The sequence below is a fragment of the Drosophila eugracilis genome, unplaced genomic scaffold (assembly GCF_018153835.1).
Source record: "Drosophila eugracilis isolate 14026-0451.02 unplaced genomic scaffold, ASM1815383v1 contig_2155, whole genome shotgun sequence".
In the NCBI taxonomy this organism is placed as follows: domain Eukaryota; kingdom Metazoa; phylum Arthropoda; class Insecta; order Diptera; family Drosophilidae; genus Drosophila; species Drosophila eugracilis.
The window spans coordinates 52247-76266 of NW_024573039.1; the positions used below are offsets into that span (position 1 = coordinate 52247).

General features: G+C 39.6%; 5 protein-coding genes across 5 annotated transcripts; 4 read left to right on the top strand and 1 right to left on the bottom strand.

Annotated features, from left to right (window-relative positions):
• The first annotated feature begins 65 nt into the window (after positions 1–65).
• Positions 66–927, top strand: LOC108111863 (microtubule-associated protein RP/EB family member 1-like). Its single transcript, XM_017221488.1, has 2 exons — positions 66–351; positions 413–927. The coding sequence occupies exon 2, from the start codon at positions 429–431 to the stop codon at positions 819–821; it is 393 nt and encodes a 130-aa protein (XP_017076977.1). The 5' UTR covers positions 66–351; positions 413–428; the 3' UTR covers positions 822–927.
• LOC108111861 (receptor-mediated endocytosis protein 6 homolog) lies at positions 918–9699 on the bottom strand. Its single transcript, XM_017221484.1, has 6 exons — positions 9597–9699; positions 6472–6782; positions 2650–6407; positions 1741–2589; positions 1585–1681; positions 918–1523 (listed from the first exon to the last, which is right to left on the bottom strand). Exons 2-6 carry the CDS (start codon positions 6763–6765, stop codon positions 1383–1385), a joined length of 5139 nt encoding a protein of 1712 aa, XP_017076973.1. The 5' UTR covers positions 6766–6782; positions 9597–9699; the 3' UTR covers positions 918–1382.
• Positions 9700–9787: 88 nt separating this feature from the next.
• On the top strand, positions 9788–11102 carry LOC108111840 (protein BUD31 homolog). Its single transcript, XM_017221444.2, has 2 exons — positions 9788–10016; positions 10090–11102. The coding sequence occupies exons 1-2, from the start codon at positions 9923–9925 to the stop codon at positions 10428–10430; spliced, it is 435 nt and encodes a 144-aa protein (XP_017076933.1). The 5' UTR covers positions 9788–9922; the 3' UTR covers positions 10431–11102.
• Positions 11103–13361: 2259 nt separating this feature from the next.
• Positions 13362–14109, top strand: LOC108111849 (protein sisterless A). Its single transcript, XM_017221456.2, has one exon. The coding sequence runs from the start codon at positions 13397–13399 to the stop codon at positions 13943–13945; it is 549 nt and encodes a 182-aa protein (XP_017076945.1). The 5' UTR covers positions 13362–13396; the 3' UTR covers positions 13946–14109.
• Positions 14110–17376: 3267 nt separating this feature from the next.
• On the top strand, positions 17377–19272 carry LOC108111834. The gene is made up of 2 exons (XM_017221439.1): positions 17377–18113; positions 18180–19272. The coding sequence occupies exons 1-2, from the start codon at positions 17377–17379 to the stop codon at positions 19270–19272; spliced, it is 1830 nt and encodes a 609-aa protein (XP_017076928.1).
• The last annotated feature ends 4748 nt before the right edge of the window (positions 19273–24020 follow it).

Consider the following 24020-nt stretch of genomic DNA (forward strand, 5'->3'; position numbering starts at 1 on the left):
TGTTTTGTTGTTTGGTTTGGGTTTTTGGAAGGTGGTTTACAAGGACATTATAAGGAACTGTTTTCTTGAGTCCTAGTTAACGTTGGAATCTGGATAAAATTGGATATTGTCAAAAGGCAAAATGGGCATGATAAAAAATGAATGTAACGAAATTCGTAGAGGTCATTTACTATACTGCTTTTCAGTATTCTGAGCCGTCTCTTAATCCTATTTAGTACACCTTTTTGGCCTAAATATTTTTATATTCTAACAAGTAGGCTTAGAACAAATCACACCATACGACATTAGTTTGTCAAAGCAGTACATCAGTTGTTAATCAAATCTCAATCTGAAATTTTAACCTTTTGCTAAGTACTATTTGGACAATTTTTTAAAATCAAAAGTAATTCTTATTTAAATATTAAATTTGCAGAATTGCATTATCGAGAATGGAAAACAATCTGATGGACCGCGATTTATTGCCACACATAGACTCCTTTCTTCAGCTACGCAAGTGGGTGAATTTTTCCATTGACCAAGAATTTCGCAGCGTATCGGAGCTTTTTTCTGGAGTCATATACTGTCTTCTTGTGAACAAGATTTTTGATGATGTTGTACCTCTCGAGGAAATATTTCCCATTACGGACCAACTTGCCGAAATCAGAGTAAACTTTGAGATTCTGCAGACGAGCTTTGATGAATTGCAAATTCCGTTAAGTGTTCCAGTCGACGATCTGGCCGAGCTTGACTTCTATGCCAACCTGAGGTTTGCAGCAGAGTTCTACGATGTCTTTAAGTACTTCTGCCCCATTTATGGGAATAATACCCTACGTTCTGGTTAATAACTTAAGGAGTTGGGTAGGGACTAGAGGAACGTCGAGATTCCATGTGCATTTCTAAGTGCAAACAGGAAGGATTTCCCTTTTAAAATAAAACAATTGAAAATTATATTGGTTTATAATTTTGTGTTACACAATAAGGAATATTAAGTTGCAATTCGTTTCCGAAACATACTTATGACAGTGGCTAGACCGATCCGATAAACATGCATATATCTATGTACGTGTATATATATAAATAGAAGAATATGTTCTCTAGTTCACTATATATATCCATAAGGCGAGGCCTTCTAGCGTTCAATTTTAACCTAAACCTAGATCTCTTCTTCAGCATTGGCATTTCCCATTGATTCGTGCTCCGGGTAGCTTTGACTTGGATTATGTCTCATCTGCCGCAGTTTTGGACTTAGCCTATGGTTTAACAAATTTTTACACAAATATCAGACACAGAAATACATATAAATATAGAAAATATCAAGTGGAGAAGTGGGACAGGTGTAATGCCTATAACAAAGCGCTAAACAAATCTACAAATACAGCCACCTAAGCCCTAAACAAATATCGTTAGTCTAAATAGTCCATGGTCTTAATGAACTTGACCACGGATCCGAAGAGCGTCCAATAGAACTCGTCTTCGCCTTCAAGTTTTTTGCCCAGAAAGCAGCTGATGTATTCCACGGTCGACAGCAGATATGGGGGATTGGCCTGCGGGATACGGTAAAGATATAGTTAATTTGTCTTCAAATTGTTTCCAGCGCCTACTCACCATTATCACTACGTATATGAGCACAGGCAAAAGATCATCCGCAGCTGGCACCCGACCACTGGACATTCGCAGCAGGCTCATGATACTCGAGATGCAACTGATGGGTTAAATGGTAATTAAAATATATTTCAAATTCACATTTTACACTTTACTTACTTAATAATGCATTGCAACTTCTCGCGTGGCGTCTTGTAAGCAGCCATGTGACAGAGCTGCTGTTGGGCGAATGTCCACGGAGCCTCGCTGAGATACTCCTGAGCGATGCACAGTGCCGGATGAGCTGGATGAACGAACCTCTGAAGTTTTCCAATGTGAGCGGAAAGCACCTCATCGCGCGACACATCGGCATCCTCATTGGGGAACATCACCTGCTCATACATTTGCTCCAGTAGCATCCTCTCGATGGCCACGCGTGCAGCATCTACCTGCCACTCGTTCTGAAGATCTGCACTGGAGCGCAGCTCCTGCAGCAGGGACTCCACAAACTCCTCGGTTAACTCTACGCGTTCATCGCTGGCTCGCAGCTGACCAAACTCGCTTTGGAATTTCTCCAATTTCTCTTGCTGACGGGTCCAGGCTAGATACATCCTGACCAGAGCCTGCAGCAAGCATCTTTGGCTACTGCGCGCTTCGCTCCGCAATCGCGCCTCCAGCTGCTCCAGTTGCTCTGACCGAAGCAACAGCTGTTGCCGGTGTCGCATTAGGTACTGAAGGTAGCTCTGCCGTCGCTCAAGATCCCGCTGCAGTTCGGCCAACAGTTGGCCATGTTGGGGTCGTTCCAATTGGGCTAAACAACGCAGGGCCTCGGCCACGTGCGAGATTTGAGGTAGTCGCTGCAAACTAATGCACTGCGCCAGCTGGATCTGCAGGTAGATCTGTAGGGGTGTGGCCATCATTGTGGTCGTGGTAGACGTCTGACGGAAATCACCGCTATGCAGATCTGTTCGTGAGAGTACTGTCCGGAGCTTCTGCTTCACGCATCCAAAAGCCACGCCAGGGATTTGACTGAAAATTAAGGGGATATGCGTTCCAGAAAATGATACAGTGAAAGCTCCATTTACTCACCCTCCGTTCATGTGCTTGTGCAGATGAGCAGTTGCTCCTCCAGATCCCGCCAGCCCTCCTCCGTGACCATTGCCAGTGGAGTCAGAGTTTGTGGCCTCGCTGGAGCTGCTGACCTTGCGGCGATACTTGGCCAGGATATCTTCGCTCGTATCACAGTAGTGGGTACCGAAATTATCGCATCCGGCACTAGGATCAAAGCTAACGCTGCGAAGATCCGTTTGGGCACTAGAAGTGATGGCCGCGGTATTGGACTGATTACCGGCGTTGCTTGGATTCTTGGCACTCGTTCCTCGGCGATTCTTGAAGATGCCCTGCTTCAGTTTGTTGAAAATGCCAGCTCCGTGGTGATCTCGCTCCCGATCGCGATCCCTGTCCCGATCTCGTTCGCGATCCCGCTCCCGATCTCTTTCTCGATCACGTTCACGTTCTCTATCCCTTTCTCGATCCCTTTCCCTGTCCCGATGATACGGTTGCTTATCCTTGTCCGCACTTGCATCGAAACTAATGCTCTTTGGTATAGCTCCGGTTGCTTTGGTGGGCGGCTTTAAGCCCGAGCCTCCAGCTTCTGCTGCCAAGCCGGATGCCTCTGCTTCAGTTCTCAAGCATCTTCGCTCCTCGAGCTGCAATTGCTGGGTCTGCACACAGAGTAGCATCTCCTGCTTGTCATCATCTGTTTTGGGCAACATGGAGTTCAGCATAATCTCGTGGTTTTCATAGTTCAAGCTCTGGTGGCGTCGCATACTGCCAGCCAGAATGCCATTTCGCCGACCATCTATTATGGCTGAGCGTTGTTCGATGGAGATACGTCGATGCTCTACACTAGGTGAAGAAATCGAAACATTTCCGACATTTTCATCCTGGTTAAACATATCCAGCAGTTGTTGAACCAAGCCTGGCGGCTGTTCTGGGTCCATATTCCTCGCCAGCTCTTCTTTATCCTCGCTGCAGTCGCTGAAATCGATGAGATCCCGATGTTCCTTCTCCTGCTGCTGGTGTTTCTTCTTTTTAAGGGCTGACCTCTCCCTTTCTCGATGATGATGATGATGGTCGCGATGATGATGCTCCCTGTGGTGATGATGATGCTTACCCATGGGCGGCGGCGGTTCCTCGAGGTTCAGGCTCTGATTACTAATGCTACTTTCCGCGGAAGTTTGGCGTCGCATACAGGAAGTACCCATTAGCGGTGTGGTCTTGCGGCCACTAGAATCTGCTCCACTACACTTGTACTGCTGCTGGAAACTACTTTCGCCGCCAAGTACATGGTAGGTGGTCCGCACCGAGCTCCTGGCCAAAGAAGAAGCGCCCTGGTAAAGATTGGCATCCTCATAAGAGTTCACGGCATCAAAGAAAGCTGAATCTTCCTGGCTTCGTTCACTTCCGTTTCCCCGATCCGGATCGGGTTCACCATCGCCACTGCTACCAGGCGTCTGCTCATCCTCATCATCGTCGTCCAGAACCGCAGCCTGTGGCGCCGCAGTATCTGATTTGGCCGTAATGGAAACATTGTCATCCGTATCGATTTCAGCCAGCTTCTCCGAATCGCTGGCCAAGACATCGGTGCTCCAATTACTCTCTGATCTCTGATCGGAAGCATCCAGCTGTGGTCCATGGACTCCTGGAACTCGGCCAGCTCTGGCCAAAGCCTCGACAACGAAATTATTATCGCCAGGCAGGACAACAGCGGAAGGTATCAGGGGAGTGGAGAAATTCCTATCCCTGTCACCACGCTCGCTTACGGTGGCATCCAGGGTGTTTTCCGAATCTGAGGCCAGCACATCCGTGGACCAAGTGTCGGAAATAATGCTCACATTCTCGTCACCCTCGAACTTTTTTAGCTCAAATTTGCAAAACTTATCCTCTATGTCGGATCTAGCCTTAGATAGTAGCATCTTTTGCATTTGGGGATTCGCAGCAGCCCGGGCATGAACGCCATGATGGTGGCCCAAATCTCCGCCAGCACCATCACCATCTGTTACTTGCGATGAGGGTGTATCTCGGCCACTGATATTTGGAGTTCCCCTTCCCGAAACATTCGCTGAAACCATATCAGATAGGTTGTCCTCGTTTTCATGCACATCCCGCTCCTGCTGCTCCTCTAAGTCCAACGAACTGGCCACCGAATGAGCTGCTTCACTAATAGCCTCCAGATTATCCGAGTTCCCAATCGAAGCGTCATCCTGCGGCCTCCTCATGGCCTCAAGACTGCTTACATCATCGTTATTTGAAGAGGGCGCCAACGGAGCTGTGGTGACTACAGCTGGTAGCAGATTACTGCCATCCTGACCGATGCAATTCATCTTTAAGACTTCCTCTTCGGTCAGAGGCTTTAGTTTGCTTTTTGCAGCTGCATTATAGATGCTAAATACCAGCACGGGATCCGAGCAGGAGGACATGTCTAGGGGATCGTTTGCTATCGGAATGTTAGCTCCGCAGGAACTCAAGCTGGTGTTGCTGCCGCTGTGCGATGAACATTGCTCGAGATCAGCTCCTAATGCTCCGCTGCCATTTGAAGTGTTAGCTTGGCCATTGGTCAATGGCTCTGGAACTGGAACAGGAACAGGAACAGGATGGTGATTACTACTGCTTCCACTGCTGAAACTCATGCCTTTGGCTAGCTTCTTGGTAGCTTTTCCCAGGCTCATCAGACTCTTGTTGCTTTTTTTGCTTTTCTCTGGACTTTCTCGGGTATCTGGCACATCCTGGGGCATCTGTTGCTGTATCTGCTGCTTGGGTATTCGGCTTAAAATCCTCTGCAGTCGCTGTCTCTCCTCTGCGGATATATCATATTCCTCTCTGGCAGTTAACAATCGAAAGAACTCCACAAGCTGTGCCAGTTCCCTTTGGTTAATAGCCAATTGGGAACGCTCAAAGTCACTTTGTTGCGGCAGTATGGCCACTACATCTTCGCCAGTTTGTCCCAGCATAAGTAACTCCATAAGCTGTACCAGTTCGCTGTCCTCATCGTTCAGAGCCAATCGTTGGAGCAATCTTACAATCTGATTAAGATTGTGGCGCATCCGCTCGCTCACGTTAACATCGATAATGCCCAGGAGATCAGCACTGGCAATCGCTGGTGAAATGAAATGTGTGAATACCAAATCGGTGAGCAGCTGGCGTATCTCTTGTTCCTCGTGACGCAACGTCTGTCGGAGCTGCTGACTCAGTGTTTGGAGTAACCATCTCAGAGAACTGGGAAATAGCACCCAGCTCTGCTGTAAGCTTTTTACAAACTCTTGGACATGTGAGTGCAGTTTTCCCAACGTTTCCGCATGAAAACGAGCAACATTTCGCTGGTACTCCTCATCGTCCTCCCGACCAAAGCGCTTTTCCCGCTCTTTCGGCGTAAAAGTCTGCATTAGCTTGTGGGGATCCAGATCCAGCCAAATCTCGTGCTCACTTAGTACACCCATCAGTGGGGCATGAAGGGCGGCAGTTAGGAAAATCCTCGCTGAAAACAAGCTCTCCACTAATCGTTGGTACAGTCGGGCAAAGGAGCTGCTATTGGTCCTGAGCAAACGCCTTGGTTGTTCGCTAGTTAACAATTGAATTTCGATCAGCTCCCTCAGCAGTTTCAGAAGTAGCTCGACGTCCTTGGTGTTAATGGCATTGCCATAAAGACCCGTGGCAATGGTATTGATAATTTGACCAAGTTGGCTGGCCGAGAGCAGTGACAAACGATCTGCGGTGGCTAGAGAAAGGGCCAACAGATAAGGTGTATTATACAAGTAGTTGAACAGATCCTCGTAGGCCAACGCATGCTGAAAATAAAGATTTTCATTGTATTATTCTGAATATCCCTAAACACTTTTTCCTGATCCTCACCTCATAGGGCAGCAACTGTTTGGCGTCGACGAACTGGGCACTGTCGTAGGCATTTGCTCTGCGGCAGGAAAGTAGGGGATCTTGATCGGTCCGCGCGAGGAGAAGCTCATTGAGGATCTGCCGCTGTTGGGCACACACAAAGGCCAACTTGGTTATGGTCCCTGCATTGGTTTCCAAGGCCCCAGTGAGTTGGGCAAAGGCCGCCTGTTCCTGCTGAATGAAAAGCTGCTCCTGGCGTAGAGTGCGGGCCAGGTCCATGATTTCCAGCAGATTGCCAGCAGCTGGAGGCTCCATGGTTCAGCCTTTGCTGGCTGGAAAAATAATGCAAAACAATGTTATTATACAACCTGAATCACTTTTTCTTTATCAAAATATCGCATTACTTTTATAGAATTATCAAAATGATATATATATTTAAAATAACCAATTATCCAAGATTTCATTTTTATATGATAACTACATTGAACTACATATGTACATATTTGCTTAGTCTAGCCTGAATAAATGCGTAGTATTTGCTATTGTTGCTTTTACTGCATTTTCTTGGATTTATTTCCGCACGGGAAGTATTAGTTGTTATCAATTTCCGCATTCCATTCCACACAATTTCCATGTTTTTGTTGATTTTTATACATTTTTAAATATTTGATTTTGTTAAGAACTAATTTATTTCTGCTTAGATTCAAAAATCATTAAAGTTCAATTCAGTACTCCTCTTGAAGTATTCATTATATCCAATCAGTCTTCCCTGAGAATTGATCTTAATTTTTATTTTTAATAGCAATCATTTTCCCATCCGCTTTTCCCATTTTCCCTCGCCTTGAGTACTGCGCAATGGCGCAATTTAAATTGCTTTGCATTATTTATGAGAATGTGTGACATTTGATATCAGTTCGCTACTCGGGAATCAAATAGACCCAAGCTGTCAACTAGTTTAATGGTTGAGCGCCAGTTAATTGATGAACATAAATATTTAACATCTAATGGATGGCGAAGTGGATTTAAAAACGAATCAATTTCGAAATAGGCTAAAAACTGACATACATATTTTATAAGTCTTAATATTATTTCATATATTTCTTCTAACAATTCGGTAACTTCAGATATTTTTAACTGTATATATATCATTTACCTTATACCACATAAACTTGCCCAGCACAATTATAAACTAAATATAAATGAAAGCTTATAAACTCTTTGTGACAAGCGATTAATAGCGTTACTAAGTGGATGAGTTGGGAGTGCCAAAATCGTGATCAATTCATTTCAATGTGACTCTGATTATTGTACCGATTCAGTAGAAGTCCCTACAGCCTGACCTTATTTCCCCATTGTTGTTTACACCTGTGACGTCTGAGATCGCATGGGAAAGCGTATCACGCGCTCAGCTCTAATTGGAATCTCTTGAATACAGTGGATATTGGATAATTGATCTTGGAAAAGATTATTAATTAGTTAACCATTACAGAACTTTTAAAGACAATCTATTTTATTTCAAAAATATTGAAACCAATCTTAGCATAATCATTATCCTCTATTTATGTAGATTGTATAAACTAAGATATAGTTTTATATAGCCAACATCCACTGTACAAGATAGCATTACAAAGACTTATAGTAAGATATTCGTTTTTAGCTGTTTAAATGGCTTTAACGTTGCACGAACAATGGTTTTGTATATAACCACGGATTCGATTTCACTGGCGCTGCTTTTGGTTTTTGTTTTTTAGGCCTTGGTCAAGGGCAGACGTCAATTACGAAAGCCAATGCCCTGTCACTCGATGCTCCACCCCGCTGCCTCGCTCACAGGTCCCCACAAAGAGAAGAGGCAGCAACAAATATTTGCGCCTCAATTAACGGCTATTTGTAATGCAGATACAGTGGTGGTCAAAATAATAGTTATACCGTAAGAAACCAACAAAAAAATGGGGGTGTATTATTAAACAAATTACTGAAAAAATAATACAAATTTTGGTGGAATGTGAACAGAAACTATTAGTATAAAATTCATTTAAACTTTACTTACTAGCTCACTTATGATGACTTATTTTTTGGATGACTTAAATATTTTACACTTTACATTAAAATATAAAACAATATGCTATCTTTTGTTTTCAATGCACAGAAAGGTTTATAAAAATAGTCTAATATATGATTCATTTACTTCTTACTGTCGAACAACTATTCTCTCTATATGTATTATTAAACTGCTTGTGAATAAAAGCCACCTGAACCATATATTTAGGGCTATCTGGGAGAGCCAAATAAGTTAACCATTTAAATACTTAAAAATTCACTGAGAAAAATGCCAACTGCACTGCCCTAAGCATTATCTATCTATTATTTTGACCGCAGCTGTTGCATTTTGCGAACAAGAAAGGGCTATGAGCCACTGAGTTTGCTTTAAATTTTATCTTATCGATAAGTGTGTGAAAGTCTTTAGGCTTCTCTTAAGATAAACAATGGGTCATACGTGGAGGGAATATTGTTTATTGGCGATGACTGTTATTGCACATATGTATTTGTATAGGGGACAAAAAAAAACGATGTGTGGAATTTGCAAAACGAAAAAACAAAACAAAACTGATTTGTTGCGCTCATTACACATTCACAGACACATCTCGAAATTGGGGGTGGATATGCACAATTGCAGTTGTGTTGGTGATTTAATAGTTTAGTTTATTTGGTTATTTATTGTACCAAGCACTCACAATATAACACAGAATTAGGGGAGAATCGCACAAATAACACACAAAAACAAAAACAAGTAACAAAAATGAAAAGTAAATCCAAAACGTAGGTCCGTTATGTGGGCGCTGATTGCTCGTGTATGCGTGTGCGAGCAAGAGGGAGCTACCAATATGCGAAGGCCAATAAGCTGTTGTTGTTGTCGCTGCTCCTTCTGTTTCGTTTCCTCTTCACCCCCTTTAGAACATCTTTCTCTTTTTCTCTTTCCTTGGCGACCTCTTTTTGTTGTTGCTTTTTTTATGAATGAAAGTCTTGATTTTTTAAAACAATTTTTTAAGTGTTACACACTCACTCACACACACTCACAAACCCAGCACTTTTGCGCACTCAGTTTTAATAATTATTTGATTCGTTGTTTTTTTTTAATTTTTACTTACTCCTGCGCCTGTGATAAAAAACTTAACTTAAATTATAGTGCATAAACAAACGGAACGGGAAAATAAATAAATTATCACACGGGCAAAACACACACACGCGTCTCCAAAAAGGAAAACAACAAAAACAATTAAATGCTATCGGTTTGAGCATTGACTATCGATAGCCGACACTCGATAAGTGCTTATGGCGCTAGCTAACACTATAAAAAATTTGTGTCATCGCAAAGTTACAGCTGTTGACAAGTTAAATTTAATCATTATTCAAGAAATTTAATATATACAAGATAAATTTACAAGTTCAAATTTGTTAAATTTGCTTACTTAAGATGCCAAAAGTGCGCCGAAGCCGAAAACCACCGCCAGATGGCTGGGAACTGATAGAACCAACTCTGGAGGAACTGGAGCAAAAAATGCGCGAGGGTAAAACAAGCGTGGCTTCTTTTCGCAAAAGAAAAAAACGAAGTAGTAATCTTCTGTATATAATTCTTTACAGCCGAAACAGAGCCGCATGAGGGCAAGCGTATTACGGAATCATTGTGGCCCATTTTCAAGATCCACCATCAGAAGACTCGCTATATATACGATCTGTTTTATCGGCGTAAGGCCATTAGCCGGGAATTGTACGACTATTGTCTGAAGGAAAAGATCGCCGATGGCAATCTGATCGCCAAGTGGAAGAAGTCAGGATACGAAAACCTATGCTGCCTGCGCTGTATCCAAACTAGGGACACCAATTTCGGGACAAACTGCATCTGCCGGGTGCCCAAATCTAAGCTGGAGGAAGGTCGCATTGTCGAGTGCGTCCACTGTGGTTGTCGCGGCTGCTCCGGATAGAGCCCATATAGAGGATTCTCTATATGATATAAATCATCCTCACCCAATGTAGTTTAGTAGGTTCCATTATAGATTCCACGTGGAGAAACCATAGCATGTAAATACACTTAAATGCAAGCCACAAATATCTCTAAACAAAGCATGACATTTGTGAAGCTGCTGTAATAAAACGATTTTATAAATGATGCTCTCAAATTGTTCAAGAAAGTTCAGTAGTTAATGGTTAATTGGCTAAGATGTTTTTATGTAAAACAATTTTTTTTAATAGAATTTGTAGGAAAAAAAATATAACTTTTGTAAGGTTGTAATTTATAAATATAAATTATATCCTTGAAGTATAGATTAATAATAGTTAACAGTCTAGTTAGTTGTTTAGCAAAATTCTTTGATTTGCTATGCTTCTTTCTGTTTAGCAAGTTTTCTGAAAATCCTTAGCAAATCGGAGCATTATCAGCATTAAATACTTTCAATCATATTTGCATTTAATATTTTTGGTTGTTTTTTTGAACTCAGCTAAAGTCTATTCTAGCCCAATTCAAATATTAAATTTGTCTATAACTTCAGAGATCTGTTCACTTAATTTAATTTAAGTATAAGGCTTATTTTGACCATGAAAATAGATGAGATTTCTCTATTGATTTTTAAAATAGCGAAATAAACAATTGAAATTTATATGTCCTTCTAATGCATTTTTCACAGTTTTCCTTTAAACGATATCTACTATACATAGATTTTAATTTAATGCCTTGGACAATTTATTGCTGCGCTGACATAATTCAAACTCAATGTCGTTCGGGGATGTGGGTTGCGGCGGAGTCGCCTTCATGTGCGTGTATTTATGGTCGATGGCTCCTCGATTTTGAATGCCCTTGCTGAGGATACTATGATATTTTTATTGGACATTAATGGGAGTCGTGCAAGACGTTTGATTGGTATTAAGTTTTATACATTCTTAGGCATTATAAACTATAAAAGTTACAAGGGCATTCTAAACGTCGGTGTTCGATTTTTGCTTCATTTTATTTCACTCTCCTCGAGCTGGAAAATTGTCAGGCTTCAAGTGTTCCTGCGGGGTTTTAGGGAGAAGGCGGGGGCAATGTCAATAGTGGGGGAGTGGCCGGTCAATTGGGATTTGGACGAAAATGATTATAAATGGTTTTTTAATTATACTTGTCTGCATATTTTCTCATTTACCACCCAAACGCAGTGCCGTCGATTTTATTGTTCGCATCGACAATGGATAATGGCGAATGGGAAATCGGAAAAATGGAAAATTATTGTCCATCTGCCGCTGACAGCTTGCCCCCATCTGGCTAAAAGAGAGATTTCGAATTGAAACTGCTTTTGGCCACTAAAAATACTCAATTGTTTTGCCAATTACCCAGCGGAGTTATTTAAGCGATTTATGTAATTCGAGTGGCACATGTGGGGTCAAATAAACGGAACATAACACGTATCTATGCTTTTTAAATTGAAACTAAATTGGAATGTATTGAAAGTGACATCAGCAACATATGGCGTTGAGACCAACTCTTGATTCATATACTATGTTTATGCTAAACCTTACCAATTTAATATAAAAATTTGAAAGTAAAGTACCGTATAAATTATGATCTCAACCAATCCTTCATTCTTCAAAAGGATTATGGATATGTGAACTCGCTGGGTTAACCCTTTAACCCCTTTCATGCAGGTCGCTGAACCTCTTATCCTTTCAAGGGTTGTTAAATTAATTAATACACTAGTTGCAGTTGGTTTTATGGGTTAATCCCACTGCCTAAGACAGGCCGTAACTTGTTTTCTCACCCTGCTGTTAAGAGCCCCTTAAAAATGGCTACCTGATTGGGAAATCCGTTCACCGAGGGGTTAAACCGGAGTGGGCGAATAAAATACGTAAGTAGGTAAGTAATTAGGTAGCCAATGAATGCATCTTATCTCATAGCCCAGCTTGATCCCACAGTTTGGCATGTGTTTGGTTTTTCTATTTACATGAGCAGGTTGATTTTCCACGGTGTCCCACATTTGTTGACTTAGTCAGGTCAGATAAGACAAATCATCAACCGAATGTTGATAAAAGAGCATTCAGACTTGACCTTGGGATTACTGTGGATTTTATACCGATTTTAAGTTTATTTAAATTTATTTTGACTGGTGACTAAAAATATGTATTAATTGCAGCATATTTAATATCTTACTCTTATAACCCGATGGGTATTTCGTATATATTTATAAATAAAACAATAACGTTGATTAAAAGTAGTACAAATCTTTTTTATTCTAAAAAACTGCATTAAAAAATCAAAGTGTTCACACTTATAATCTTGCTTTGATAAAAAACAGAAAAACCGGATAAAATTAAGCATTCTTTTTATGTTTTTTTAAGTGAAATAAGAAACACAATAGGAATATTTATGTATATGGATTTATGTGGAAAAAAATTTTCCTTTTTATTATCATCAGAAACATTAATATTTAACCTAATTAATTTCCACAGATTGATATTTGGACCAAGCAGTTAACGAATAGAATATAAATAAAGAATGTAAATAAGTTCGTTTTGCTAAGTACTTATAAATAATATCGAAATACCACGCATGATAAGAGTTAAGATAGTTTACCACTTGGTTTAGTACAACCCAAAAATATACTCAGGGTATTATATAGATTACAACCGATAATTGTTTTTAACTTTTGTCCCATTAACAGGTATATTTCCTTCTTAATCCCTTTGTTTACATGTCTCCGATGCGTTAGCCAATCCGCGGACAGGTAGGCGGTGCCCAAAAAACAGGACACAAACAAGATCATAAAACCCAGTGACCATTCATGAAGGTAGAATCCGTGAATAACCCACCATCCGCCGTGCCCTACCTGCAGAATGGTATAAATTTGGGATGACAGAGGGGCTAAGGCATCATTAGCATTCGAAAGTTCGACGAGAGCAGACCAAGTCACAATATATCACCATGGAACGGAGTCATCTGTATTTGCCTAACCTGAGCTACGCGGCCATGGGTCACGTATACGCCCCGTATCACGGAAGCAGTTCAACCGCTTCGGCAACATCATCGAAACCCGAACATATCGAGGAGCTAGTGTCCCAGCAACTGCATCATCTCAAGATGCACTACGCCGACGAAGAGCAGCGCTACGTGGACCAGATGCTGCTGGAGAATCCCATTGTTGTGGAACGCCGAGCACCGCCTACGCTGAAAACAGAGATTGCCGTTGACACCGGATCAGTTTCTGGATCCGGTTCCGGATCGGACATCAAGGATGCACAGCGTCAGCGGGCAGAGTCATGCCGCAAGTCGCGGTACAACAACAAGATCAAGAAGGCCAAGCTGCGTTTCCGACACAAATTCGTCAGCGGACAGCTAAAGAAGAGCGCCGTTATGTTGGACACGATGCGGGATGTGATCGCGCAGGCGGAGAGGCAACTACTCGAACGGGGCTTTCCCGCCGCTGCTATCGAGCGCATGCGCACCACCTTCGGCCTGGAAATGGAGCAGTGATATCGCCAAACGATATCGTTTAGAATACCGGAATACAGTAATACCGTAATACCGGAGTAGGAACGGATCCCTGACTAGTCCAGCATTATCCATACCACATTTTTTTTTCTTGTTGACTATATTTAGTATTACTCTAAGAATATTATTAAATTTTTAAATAAAATTAAGAACAAATTAAGAAAGTGATTGAGTTGTTATTGAAAGTTTACTTACTGTTGAAACTGTTTATCCATCTTAGAGATGGAACCTTGAAAATGATAATAATCGAATGAGTATTTCGATTTCATCTGAGACCTTAAACTTTTTAATCGAAACTTTAACTCTTTACCGGCCAAAACCTGGCTAAATACACAATTGTGAGGCCATTAAAGATGCCTGAAATAAGTTGTTAACACAACGAGATTCTCCTTTATTTGAAGGCCACTTTGGAAATATTTATGCTGCATTTAACGCTTGGGCAGTCTCGAGGATTTCCTTTGCCTGGCCGAAGGTAATCCCATCGAAATTGGGCCAATGCAATGCACCCATTTCGACTTGGTTAAGTTCAGTTCATTTGATCCGACATGATTGCACTTTGCTTTCCAATTCCACGTTGTTTCCCTTTCTTTATTCCTTTTTCTTTTTCTTTTTTTTTGGCTTACGAACAATTTGCGTTGCCAAAAGCAGCAAATGCATTGGAAGTAATGGCCTTAAGAGGGGTGTGGCAGGAGATTGTGGCTAAATTTAGTGGGTCTACCAGAAAGGGGTATTTATGACTGATTATTAACTTCAAGTACGATTAATTATACAGCTATTTTGTAGAATAATTTTATTAAAGGGTAACAAATGGGTTTAAGGTATATACAATTATTAAAATATAATAGAAAAAGTTTCAATCTTAAATCATAACGATGATAGATAGACCTTTGTAGTCATTTAATGGTTTGTCAAGAATATTTCAAAATATTTTTTATATTCCTTAAAAATTCTAAGACCTTTCTAAGGTATCACCCATTCGTTATCAGCCATAGATTTATTTTTTAATAGCAGAACATTAAGGATGAATGCAGGAAGCAAATAAAACGAATGTAAAAAACGAAAGTCTGAGAACGCATTTCGCCACAATGGCCAATCGAATTTCAAGCTGATGCTCGCTCAAAAATTTCATTTTCACGTGCCAGGTTACAAATGATTTCATCGCCTCTACGCTGCTGTTTGCCTCGGATTTCCCCGCATTTTCCAACTTCCTGCTGCATCTTGACTACGCACGTCTCGCTCTTATTCGCTCACTCGCTCACTCAAGTGCACACAATGGCACAAAACGTCATCAGTGTGGGGAAAGTTACCTTCTAGTGTACCTAAACAAAGGTACATTTTATTAAGTTATAATATTTCTTATTATTAAATAGGAAAAATTGGAGACAGAATACATTGAAAAACAAAACTAAATGATAAGATTTGTGTTTTTCATTTATAAATTTTGTATTGATATTTTGTTATTAATATTATTGATTATTAAAAAATTAAAAAAATACTATTTAAAAGTAATTTGTAATATATTTTGTGTACAATTACCTAGGTACTTCCCATCACTGCTCGTCATAATAATAAATGAGCGAAGCGTTGCACCCACTTTGCTGCTCTCCCTCTCTTTCTTTCTGTGTTTTGCCCTTCCTTTCACTCCTTTGCAAAGTGTCGGAAAAGAACTTCAATTTGATTTTATCGCTCTGCCATAAAAGCTCAGCTCGTTTGTGTTGAATGCAGTACGCGGTCGAAGAATTTCAGAAATGAGAAGGAAAAAGGGGGTGTGGTGAGGGCTAGGAGATGATACAGAAAATGGAAACCTGCAACAGACAGTATTACCAAGAATAAATGTTGGTCAAAAATAGATTGAAATTATCCCTGATAGATATTATTTGTATTGCAAAGAAACCCTAATTAAGCGATTTGCCAAGGTAAAAGTTATTATTCCATAAGTAACCTAAATTATTGCATACTTTCAGGCTGGCAGTTTCGAATCTCTAGAAAAAGTCTCCAAATCGAACCACTTCCCGTTCCTGACCCCCATGAATCGCCACATTTAACGGGAAATTAGCAGTGTTGGCAACACTGAACACAAGTCCTGAAGAGGCGGAACGTGCGATGGAGTCCTGGTCAAGGATTCCCATTGTCTAGTCGACGCACCTGGCACAAAGACGATAAAAACTCGCATTGTCAATGGGCGAACGGTGGCGGCGGGGGTGGCGGTATCAAAACATCCGCCTTTGGGGCGGGCATCCCTCCTATATTCACTGCACGTTCCTAATGCGATGAATTGCTTTTTCAATTTTCCAATTTATTTTTCATTTTCAAAACTACACAAGGCGAAGTTTATTGATGGTTTTTGTTGCTGCACTTGGCAGCGGTTATCGGACGGCGGGCACTCGCCGTCCCATATATATATATATAGTATTTCGTTTGGTTTAGTATGAATATATATATCCCGGATGGGGACCTGAATTGAAAAAAAAGGAAACGGTGACCTGAGCCCGAAACTTTTTTAGCGGACGCTGAATGAAGCTGGAGCACAGTGGTCCAGATTGCAAGAATATGTTCTTAAAAAATGATTAATTTAAGCAATTTTTAAGATTCCTTAAAACTTAAATTTGTCTGGTAAGTAACATAAAAAGTTTCTTAGAAATAGAATAGATTATTTCTAAATTAATACCACTGTGCCGCTGTTGCGTGGCTCAGCTTGACCAGCGAAAAATCTCGCTGGGGAAAAATCGTCATTGAGCTTCCCTTGGCCTTTCCTTGGATTTCCGCGTTCAGTCGAGTCTATTTGATTTGCCAATGAATGGAAAAGCACAACAATGGGAATAGAAAACACAATGGTGTCTCTGTGCGAGGGAAAGTATTGTAAAGGGTAATAGATACGAAAGGGTAACAAGTTCTCGATTATCCTTAAATATTCGATCTTTAAAATATCGAAAGTGGAAATAACTTTTGTGTTTTAAACTATGTGATTGCCCCAAAAAGAACCTTTAAGGAAACCTTAAGGTAAAAAGATAAAAACATTAATTTAAAATTGAAAATCCTTAAAGGTTATCAGCGAGTGGGTATGTAAAGGTAAAGCTTTAGTAGAAAATGTAGTTCTCAAATCGGTTGGTAAATATTTGCCCAGCTGTCGCTGAGGAACTTAAGCGATCCTAAATGGTCTCCTTGGGAAAGGGACCCCCTGGTAGCCACCCCAAATTGCAGGGTATTATAATTATGTTTACTTAGGAGCTGGACGACCCAAACACCTGACATAACGACTCTCTAATTGCGCGCAAGCAAACAAACAAAATTGCAGGTGTCAAAACAGGAATTGGCTGGGGTTATAGGATATTGGTTAAGATAGGAATAGGAACAGGACTGCTAGGGATACATGCCATTTTCTCGGGTCATTTGTGCTAACAAACCCCATACGAATGGCGGTGCTTGGCTCGCTCTTTCTGCTTTTAATGCTGGAAAAAACACGGAACTCGAGCCAACTGGATGGATTACTGACGGAGCCCACCAGGGATTTGCCCCAATTGGAACTTTGGCTGCGAGCGAGTAAGCAGCATCAGGATGAGGAGAATCCCTATGTCCAATGGTTCATGCATCGCATGGAAATGCCTCTGACCATTCGAACATATGAGGAAACTGAGGATTGGCAGGACGATCCTTTTGGCTGGGATAATCTAGCCTTGGTCATGAGCTTAGACCAACTCATTGCCAATCAAGGAGCAGCTGCACCTAGCCAGAAAGCTGGTGTTTTCTTCTATATCCTGGCAGATCAAGTCGAGGAGTTTACACCAGAAAAACAACTACTTTTGGAGCGCAGCTGTCGTCAGTTATGGATGCAGCACAAAATCTACAATCGTTTCTTTCTCTTTGGATATGGAATTTGGGTCTATGATCCCTTCAAGCGTCGCGATTCCGTATTTGGGCAATTGGTGCGGTATTTTGGTTCCGAACCACTGAACAAACTATTTTTCCTTGACATGGCTGGCTATCCATTACGGATTCAGATGTTCAAGTCCGTATACACGCGGCCGGAAATCGATAAGGATACGGGTTTGTTGACGAGCATCACTGGCGCGGACTTTCAGGTGGCCCAAATGCTCAGGGAACGACTGAATTTCACCATGTTGCTGCAGCAGCCGGAAAAAAACTACTTTGGGTGAGTCTGGATAGATTTCTATATCTATATAGAAAGAACTTAACATCATTTTGCATAACCAAACAGAGAACGCAGTGCCAATGGCAGTTACAATGGCGCCATAGGATCGATTATCGGAGATGGATTGGATATATGTCTGACGGGGTTCTTTGTCAAGGATTACCTTGTGCAACAGTACATGGACTTCACTGTGGCCGTCTATGACGATGAGCTGTGTATATATGTCCCGAAAGCTAGTCGAATACCCCAATCGATTCTTCCCATCTTTGCTGTTGGCTATGACATTTGGTTGGGTTTCATTCTGACCGCCTTCGCTTGTGCTTTGATTTGGCTAACACTGCGGGTGATTAACCTGAAACTGAGAATAGTCCATCTGGTGGATCAGCATCTATTGGCCCAGGCATTGGGCATAATGGTGGATACCTGGGTGGTTTGGGTTCGTCTCAATTTGAGCCACTTGCCATCGAGCTATGCCGAACGGATGTTCATTGGCACTCTCTGTTTGGTGAGCGTGATCTTTGGCGCCATCTTCGAGTCCAGCTTGGCCACCGTCTACATACATCCCTTGTACTATAAGGATATCAATACTATGCAGGAATTGGATAACAGTGGCCTGAAGGTGGTCTACAAGTACTCCTCGATGGCGGATGATCTGTTCTTTAGCGAAACATCGCCATTGTTTGCCAGTCTTAATAGCAAACTTACCTGGAACCGAGATCTGCGAGCGGATATCATCGATGAGGTGGCCAAATCTAGAAACAAGGCGGGTGTCTCTAGATACACTTCCCTGATCTTGGAATCATCGCATTTCACATTGATGAGCCAGATCTGGGTGGTTCCTGAGTGCCCCAAGTACTATACCATTTCGTATGTCATGCCACGGGATTCTCCCTGGGAAGATGCGGTGAATGCCCTGCTTTTGAGATTCCTCAGTGCTGGACTGATTGTCAAATGGATTCAGGATGAGAAGTCCAGGGTGGACATTCAGATGCGACAGAAAGTACTGCAAGCCAATTCCGAATCAGAGCTTGTAAGGGTCCTCACCATTGGTGATCTTCAGTTGGCCTTCTATGTGGTCATCGGTGGGAATCTGTTGGCTTTTCTTGCCTTTTTCGTGGAACACTTTGGGCGGCAACTGCTAAGGAAAGTCTTTCATTAAAAATAGTATTTAAATATCACATAAAAGTATTACAAATATAATAAAGAATATTTTGTTTTATTTTAAATATTAAAAAAAGTCTATAAATAGTTAACTACTTTATAAAGAGTCCGTAAATTAGGAACTTGTTTCCAAAAGCATAGACCAAAAAGCCAAAATCAAACGAAACTAAAACCAATTTTGCACATTTTTTTTATTGTCATTTATTTTCCCATTTTGCAGTTGGAAAATTCAGCGAACATTTCATTTTCGCTTGCAACGCTTGCAAATTTCATTTTCACAAAGGCCAGCGGCGAAATTGAGGCAGCAATTTGCTGCACACACACACACACACATCCATACCACTCAATATGACCAAAACGGGCAAAACAGCCAACACATCGGCTGATATAATTTGGCCAAGTTAACAATGATACGCTCCAGCGGCGATTGCAATTCTGGCCGAGACCAGTCACGGGTCAAATCGAATTGGCAGCCTCCAAAATGCAATTGGCGGTTCAAGGTTGTCATTGCGAATGCAAAACGACAGTCTTAACTGGCTTTAAGGGATTTTAATATGATATTATTGTTATTAGTTTTAATGGTTAAAAACTTCTTAAAGGCAGATATTCAATTGTCTTCTTGTTAAAAATCAAATTTCAGAGTTTTACTCTATTAACATATTTTAGGTTTTAGTTTGCTTATAAAAATTAATTTTTAAAAATATTTTATAAATTATTATTATTTATCTAAGGTCACAGAATGTGAACAAAAAAAATAATAAACTTATGATTATATTTATTAATGATAGATTATCTTTTTTAAACTTAAACTAACCATTAGTTGAGGAAATTTCTAAAATAAATGTTAATTTTCTTACTTAAGACTGTTAAAATCAATGTTAATTTTGAAGTTTAAATATTTTAACAAACTAAGAAAGTTTTTAAAGCTTCTTAAGCATATTCACATTTAAATTTAAGTAATAATTTTTAAGAATTTTTAAAATTACTAACTTAGAAAAGAATCCCCCTCTTAACCCCTTTAAACATGATTATTCCGCTTATCACTGCTCTTAATAACAACCTTGTAAGAACAGTTAAACCAATTAATTAACCGAAAAAATTGAAATTGATATTTATTCATTGATTTAATATCCTTTTGCCATCATCAACCACTGTGCCCGCACAGACACTCATGGACGTCAATCGTTCGCCTGCGTAAATTTGTGTTTATTTGGCATTTTGGTTTCTGCACACGAAATGACAATTAAACAGCCGCAATGCGAGTGACAACAACGATTACAGCAGCAACGCTGAGCAGTTTATTTAAATATTCAAATCCGCATGGAGAAGGGCGGAATTTGGTATTCGAAATTCGGGTTTCCCAATTCTACGGCAGAGACATGCAGACACATGAAATATGCGCGAGCTCAAGATGACTTAACGTGACAGTTACAGCAGCATTAAACAACAGCATTAAATCCTGGCCAAATCTAGGAGATCTAGGAGACTGGAAATAGCAAATTTGAAATTGATAGAATCTTCATTTTAAACTTATAATATTATTTAATAATAATAGAATATTATACAGATTAAGTTTAACAGGAAACTTCTTTTTAGACCTCCTAAAACTAGCTTTGTTTTAAATTATTTAACTTAAATTCTTAGCAAAGCAATGTAACATTTATCAAAAGTGTTTCTACTTTCTTTTCCTTTAGATTTCCCCTTTCCTTGTGTGGAAATGGAAAATGAAAGAGTGAGTAGGTGTTGGGAAGTGACAAGTGGGGGGGAAAGACAAGTTGACACATTCCTACGAAAAATATTGCGAACGCAATTTTGAGTGCCATTTCCATTTCTCCATCCCTCTGCCACTTTCATTGATCTAATGATGCTCAGATGTCCTGCAATTTCCACCCATTTTCCTTCTTTTTTCTTCTCCTCTCACCTTCTGTCAGTTTTTTCTTCTTCTTTTGGGGGCCCCACATTGCCAGTTGACAGGCCATCGTCGCTTCGTTCACTTTCTCACCCACTTTCTTTTTCATTTTGTTTTGTTGTTGTTAGCGCACCTTTGGGAACAGTGTTGTCCATGAAAAAATCGAAAACAAAACTCGAATTAGATAAAAATATTAAAAAAAAGTTAATAACTTAAAAAAAATTAAGTAAATTTAATATTTTTTAACGATTTGTCTTCCTTGGTAGCACTATTTTTAATCTTTAATTGGAATCTATTTAGTTTTCTTATAAGAAATAATTATTTTAACCTTATCTTGTCAACATGTCGTATGCGCAATATTTGCCAACTTTTCCTAATAAACTAATCAAAAAGTACAAAAATTGAACGAAAACAACTTGTTATTGCTCATCACTTTTGGGCAACTGAATAATTTGATGAGTCCCAGTGCAGCAGAAAGAGACAGATGAAGCGGAAAAGAAAGAGAGGGAGAGAGAGAGAGAGAGAGGGAGCGAACTAAGCAGGACATTTCGAAGAGACACGTGACGAGCATGCTAATAAAGTACCAAGGAGCAGTTCCTGATTTAAATATCAGCAGCAGCAGAGTGCCGTGTGCTCTCATTTAACCCTCCAAAGACCACCCCCCAAAAAAAGAATGGAGAAAACTCGAATTTGATGATCTCGTTAATGGGAAATTGAAAAGCACGTAGTTTTTCCCGCTCGGTAGTTTCGCTTAGTGGTCATTTATGGTTAATTAATGGCTTTGATTGGCTTTCGGCTTTGTGTCCAGATGTTTTATACATTTCCATAAATGTTTTTCAACAGAAAGGAGCAATATTTACGACCAAATGCGAAAAACCAGAGACCATCAATTTTTATTACCAAAAAAAAATAAAACAGAAAAAAGAACAACCGAATTCCAAGGGGCATTTTCTATACACTTGCGGGCCATTTTTTAAGAACACTTTTAGGTTGAATTTTCTGTAGTAATTTATGGATTTGGCAGGCTAAGAGTGTTTGGAAATCCTAAACTTAATTCTTTTTCACTAATTTTTATGTTTAAATATGTTTTATCAATGTAAGAAAATGACTTAAATTTAAGATTTATATTTTAAAAATATTACAAAAAGCAATTTAGTTTAAACTTAAATCAGTTTTTCTTTTTTTTTCATTTTATTTCATGACTTTATATATTTGCTAGTTTAACTTAGCGATATTTACCTGTAAAACTTTCTCCTTTACCCCTCTGCTTGCTCTGCCTTTAAGACAAATGCAGTTTGGGATAAGAGAGTGCATGAAGTTGAACCCCAAAGAGCGGCCACCCAGGAAAAACTGGAGTAGTTGCTGCTTCTTCTCCTTTCACAGACGAAAATTCTTTACATTCCAGCTAAAAATAAACTAACAGAATAGGAAGAAAAAAATGGAAAAATAATCAGACCATAAGGAAACGCAATGAAAAACTATGTAAAAGCAAAAAAAAAGAGGAGGAAAAAAAACAACAAAGCCAAGGCACGCGCGCTCATTGAGAAACATCAAAATTTTTGGTTTATTTCCAACTCATAACTTTTGTTTATCTTTGGCCGCTTTTTTGGATCTGCCGCCGCTTCTTCTTGATATGTTTTCCTGCTTTTCTCTCTCGCGGCCCTGCATTTTGTTTTTGTCCGCTGCCGCGTTCGGTTCCAGAAAAAAAAACTAAGGAAAATCTCAGTAAAATCTGGAAAATCAGCGTAATAAATCGTTGTCCCTTGATTCGCCGGTTGAGTGTTTCTGTTACGAATTTAATATTTTCCAGTAACTTAATTAGAACTGACAAGGAAAACAAAAAACTAAACCAAAAATAACAAACAAAAATAGGAAACCAAAATACGAAACAAAGAAAGACAAACAAATACGGTTCTGTTTTCTATTGTTTTTCCTTTGTGATTTGCTTTTTGTGTCTAAAGTATATAAACTAAAAAAATATATATATTGTAAATCTTAAAACAGCCTTAAAACAGCCATAAAACTCAACGAATAAAATCATATTTTGTTATTGTTTTTTGCTTTTGCGGTGAGTAGCTTTTCTTCTTTCTGTGGCTTTTTGTCTATTTTCCAGCTGGATTTTTCTATGTTTTGTATTTTTTATGATTTTTTATTTAAATACAAAACGAGCATTTTTATTACGCCTGATAGTGAAAAATTATGGTAATTTATTTTGCCTGCAAATCGAAAAATTGAAATTGAAAATGGCGAATTTTTGATACCCAAAGAAATGTTTTTTATAGTTTTTTCTAATTTTTGAACTAATTTTTAATAAAGTTTTAAAAGTTTGTTTATAAATTTGGTTCTATAAAGTTAGCTTTATTTATTCTTTATGTTTATATTTTAGCTTATTCCATTTAAGGTGACTTTTAAGACTGTTTAAAAAACATTTTTCATGTGTTAAGATTTGTTTTTTGGTTTTTTGAAAAATTTAGTTTTAGTTTACTTATTGGACAGCACAAAAACAAAAAGGTTTATTTAATTGAAATAATTTTTTAAATTTTTTGCCACTTTTTCTTAGATATATCATTTAAGCCCAAGTTACCCTCAACTTTTAGGGTATCCGCATAACAGTGACGCCGTCATGAGAGCACAATTTTTCAATTAGTTTATATCGAGTCGATCATTGTATTTGGCCATTGGCTTAACTTGTTTCTGTGGCGTCAGAGATTTCGCATCGAGAATTCGTATGCCCTTGTTTATTTGATTTGTTCTCGACTATTACCCTGGCCTCGCCGTTGCCATTTTTAAATCAATATATATATATATACATATAGTAATACTATGGCCACTAATGT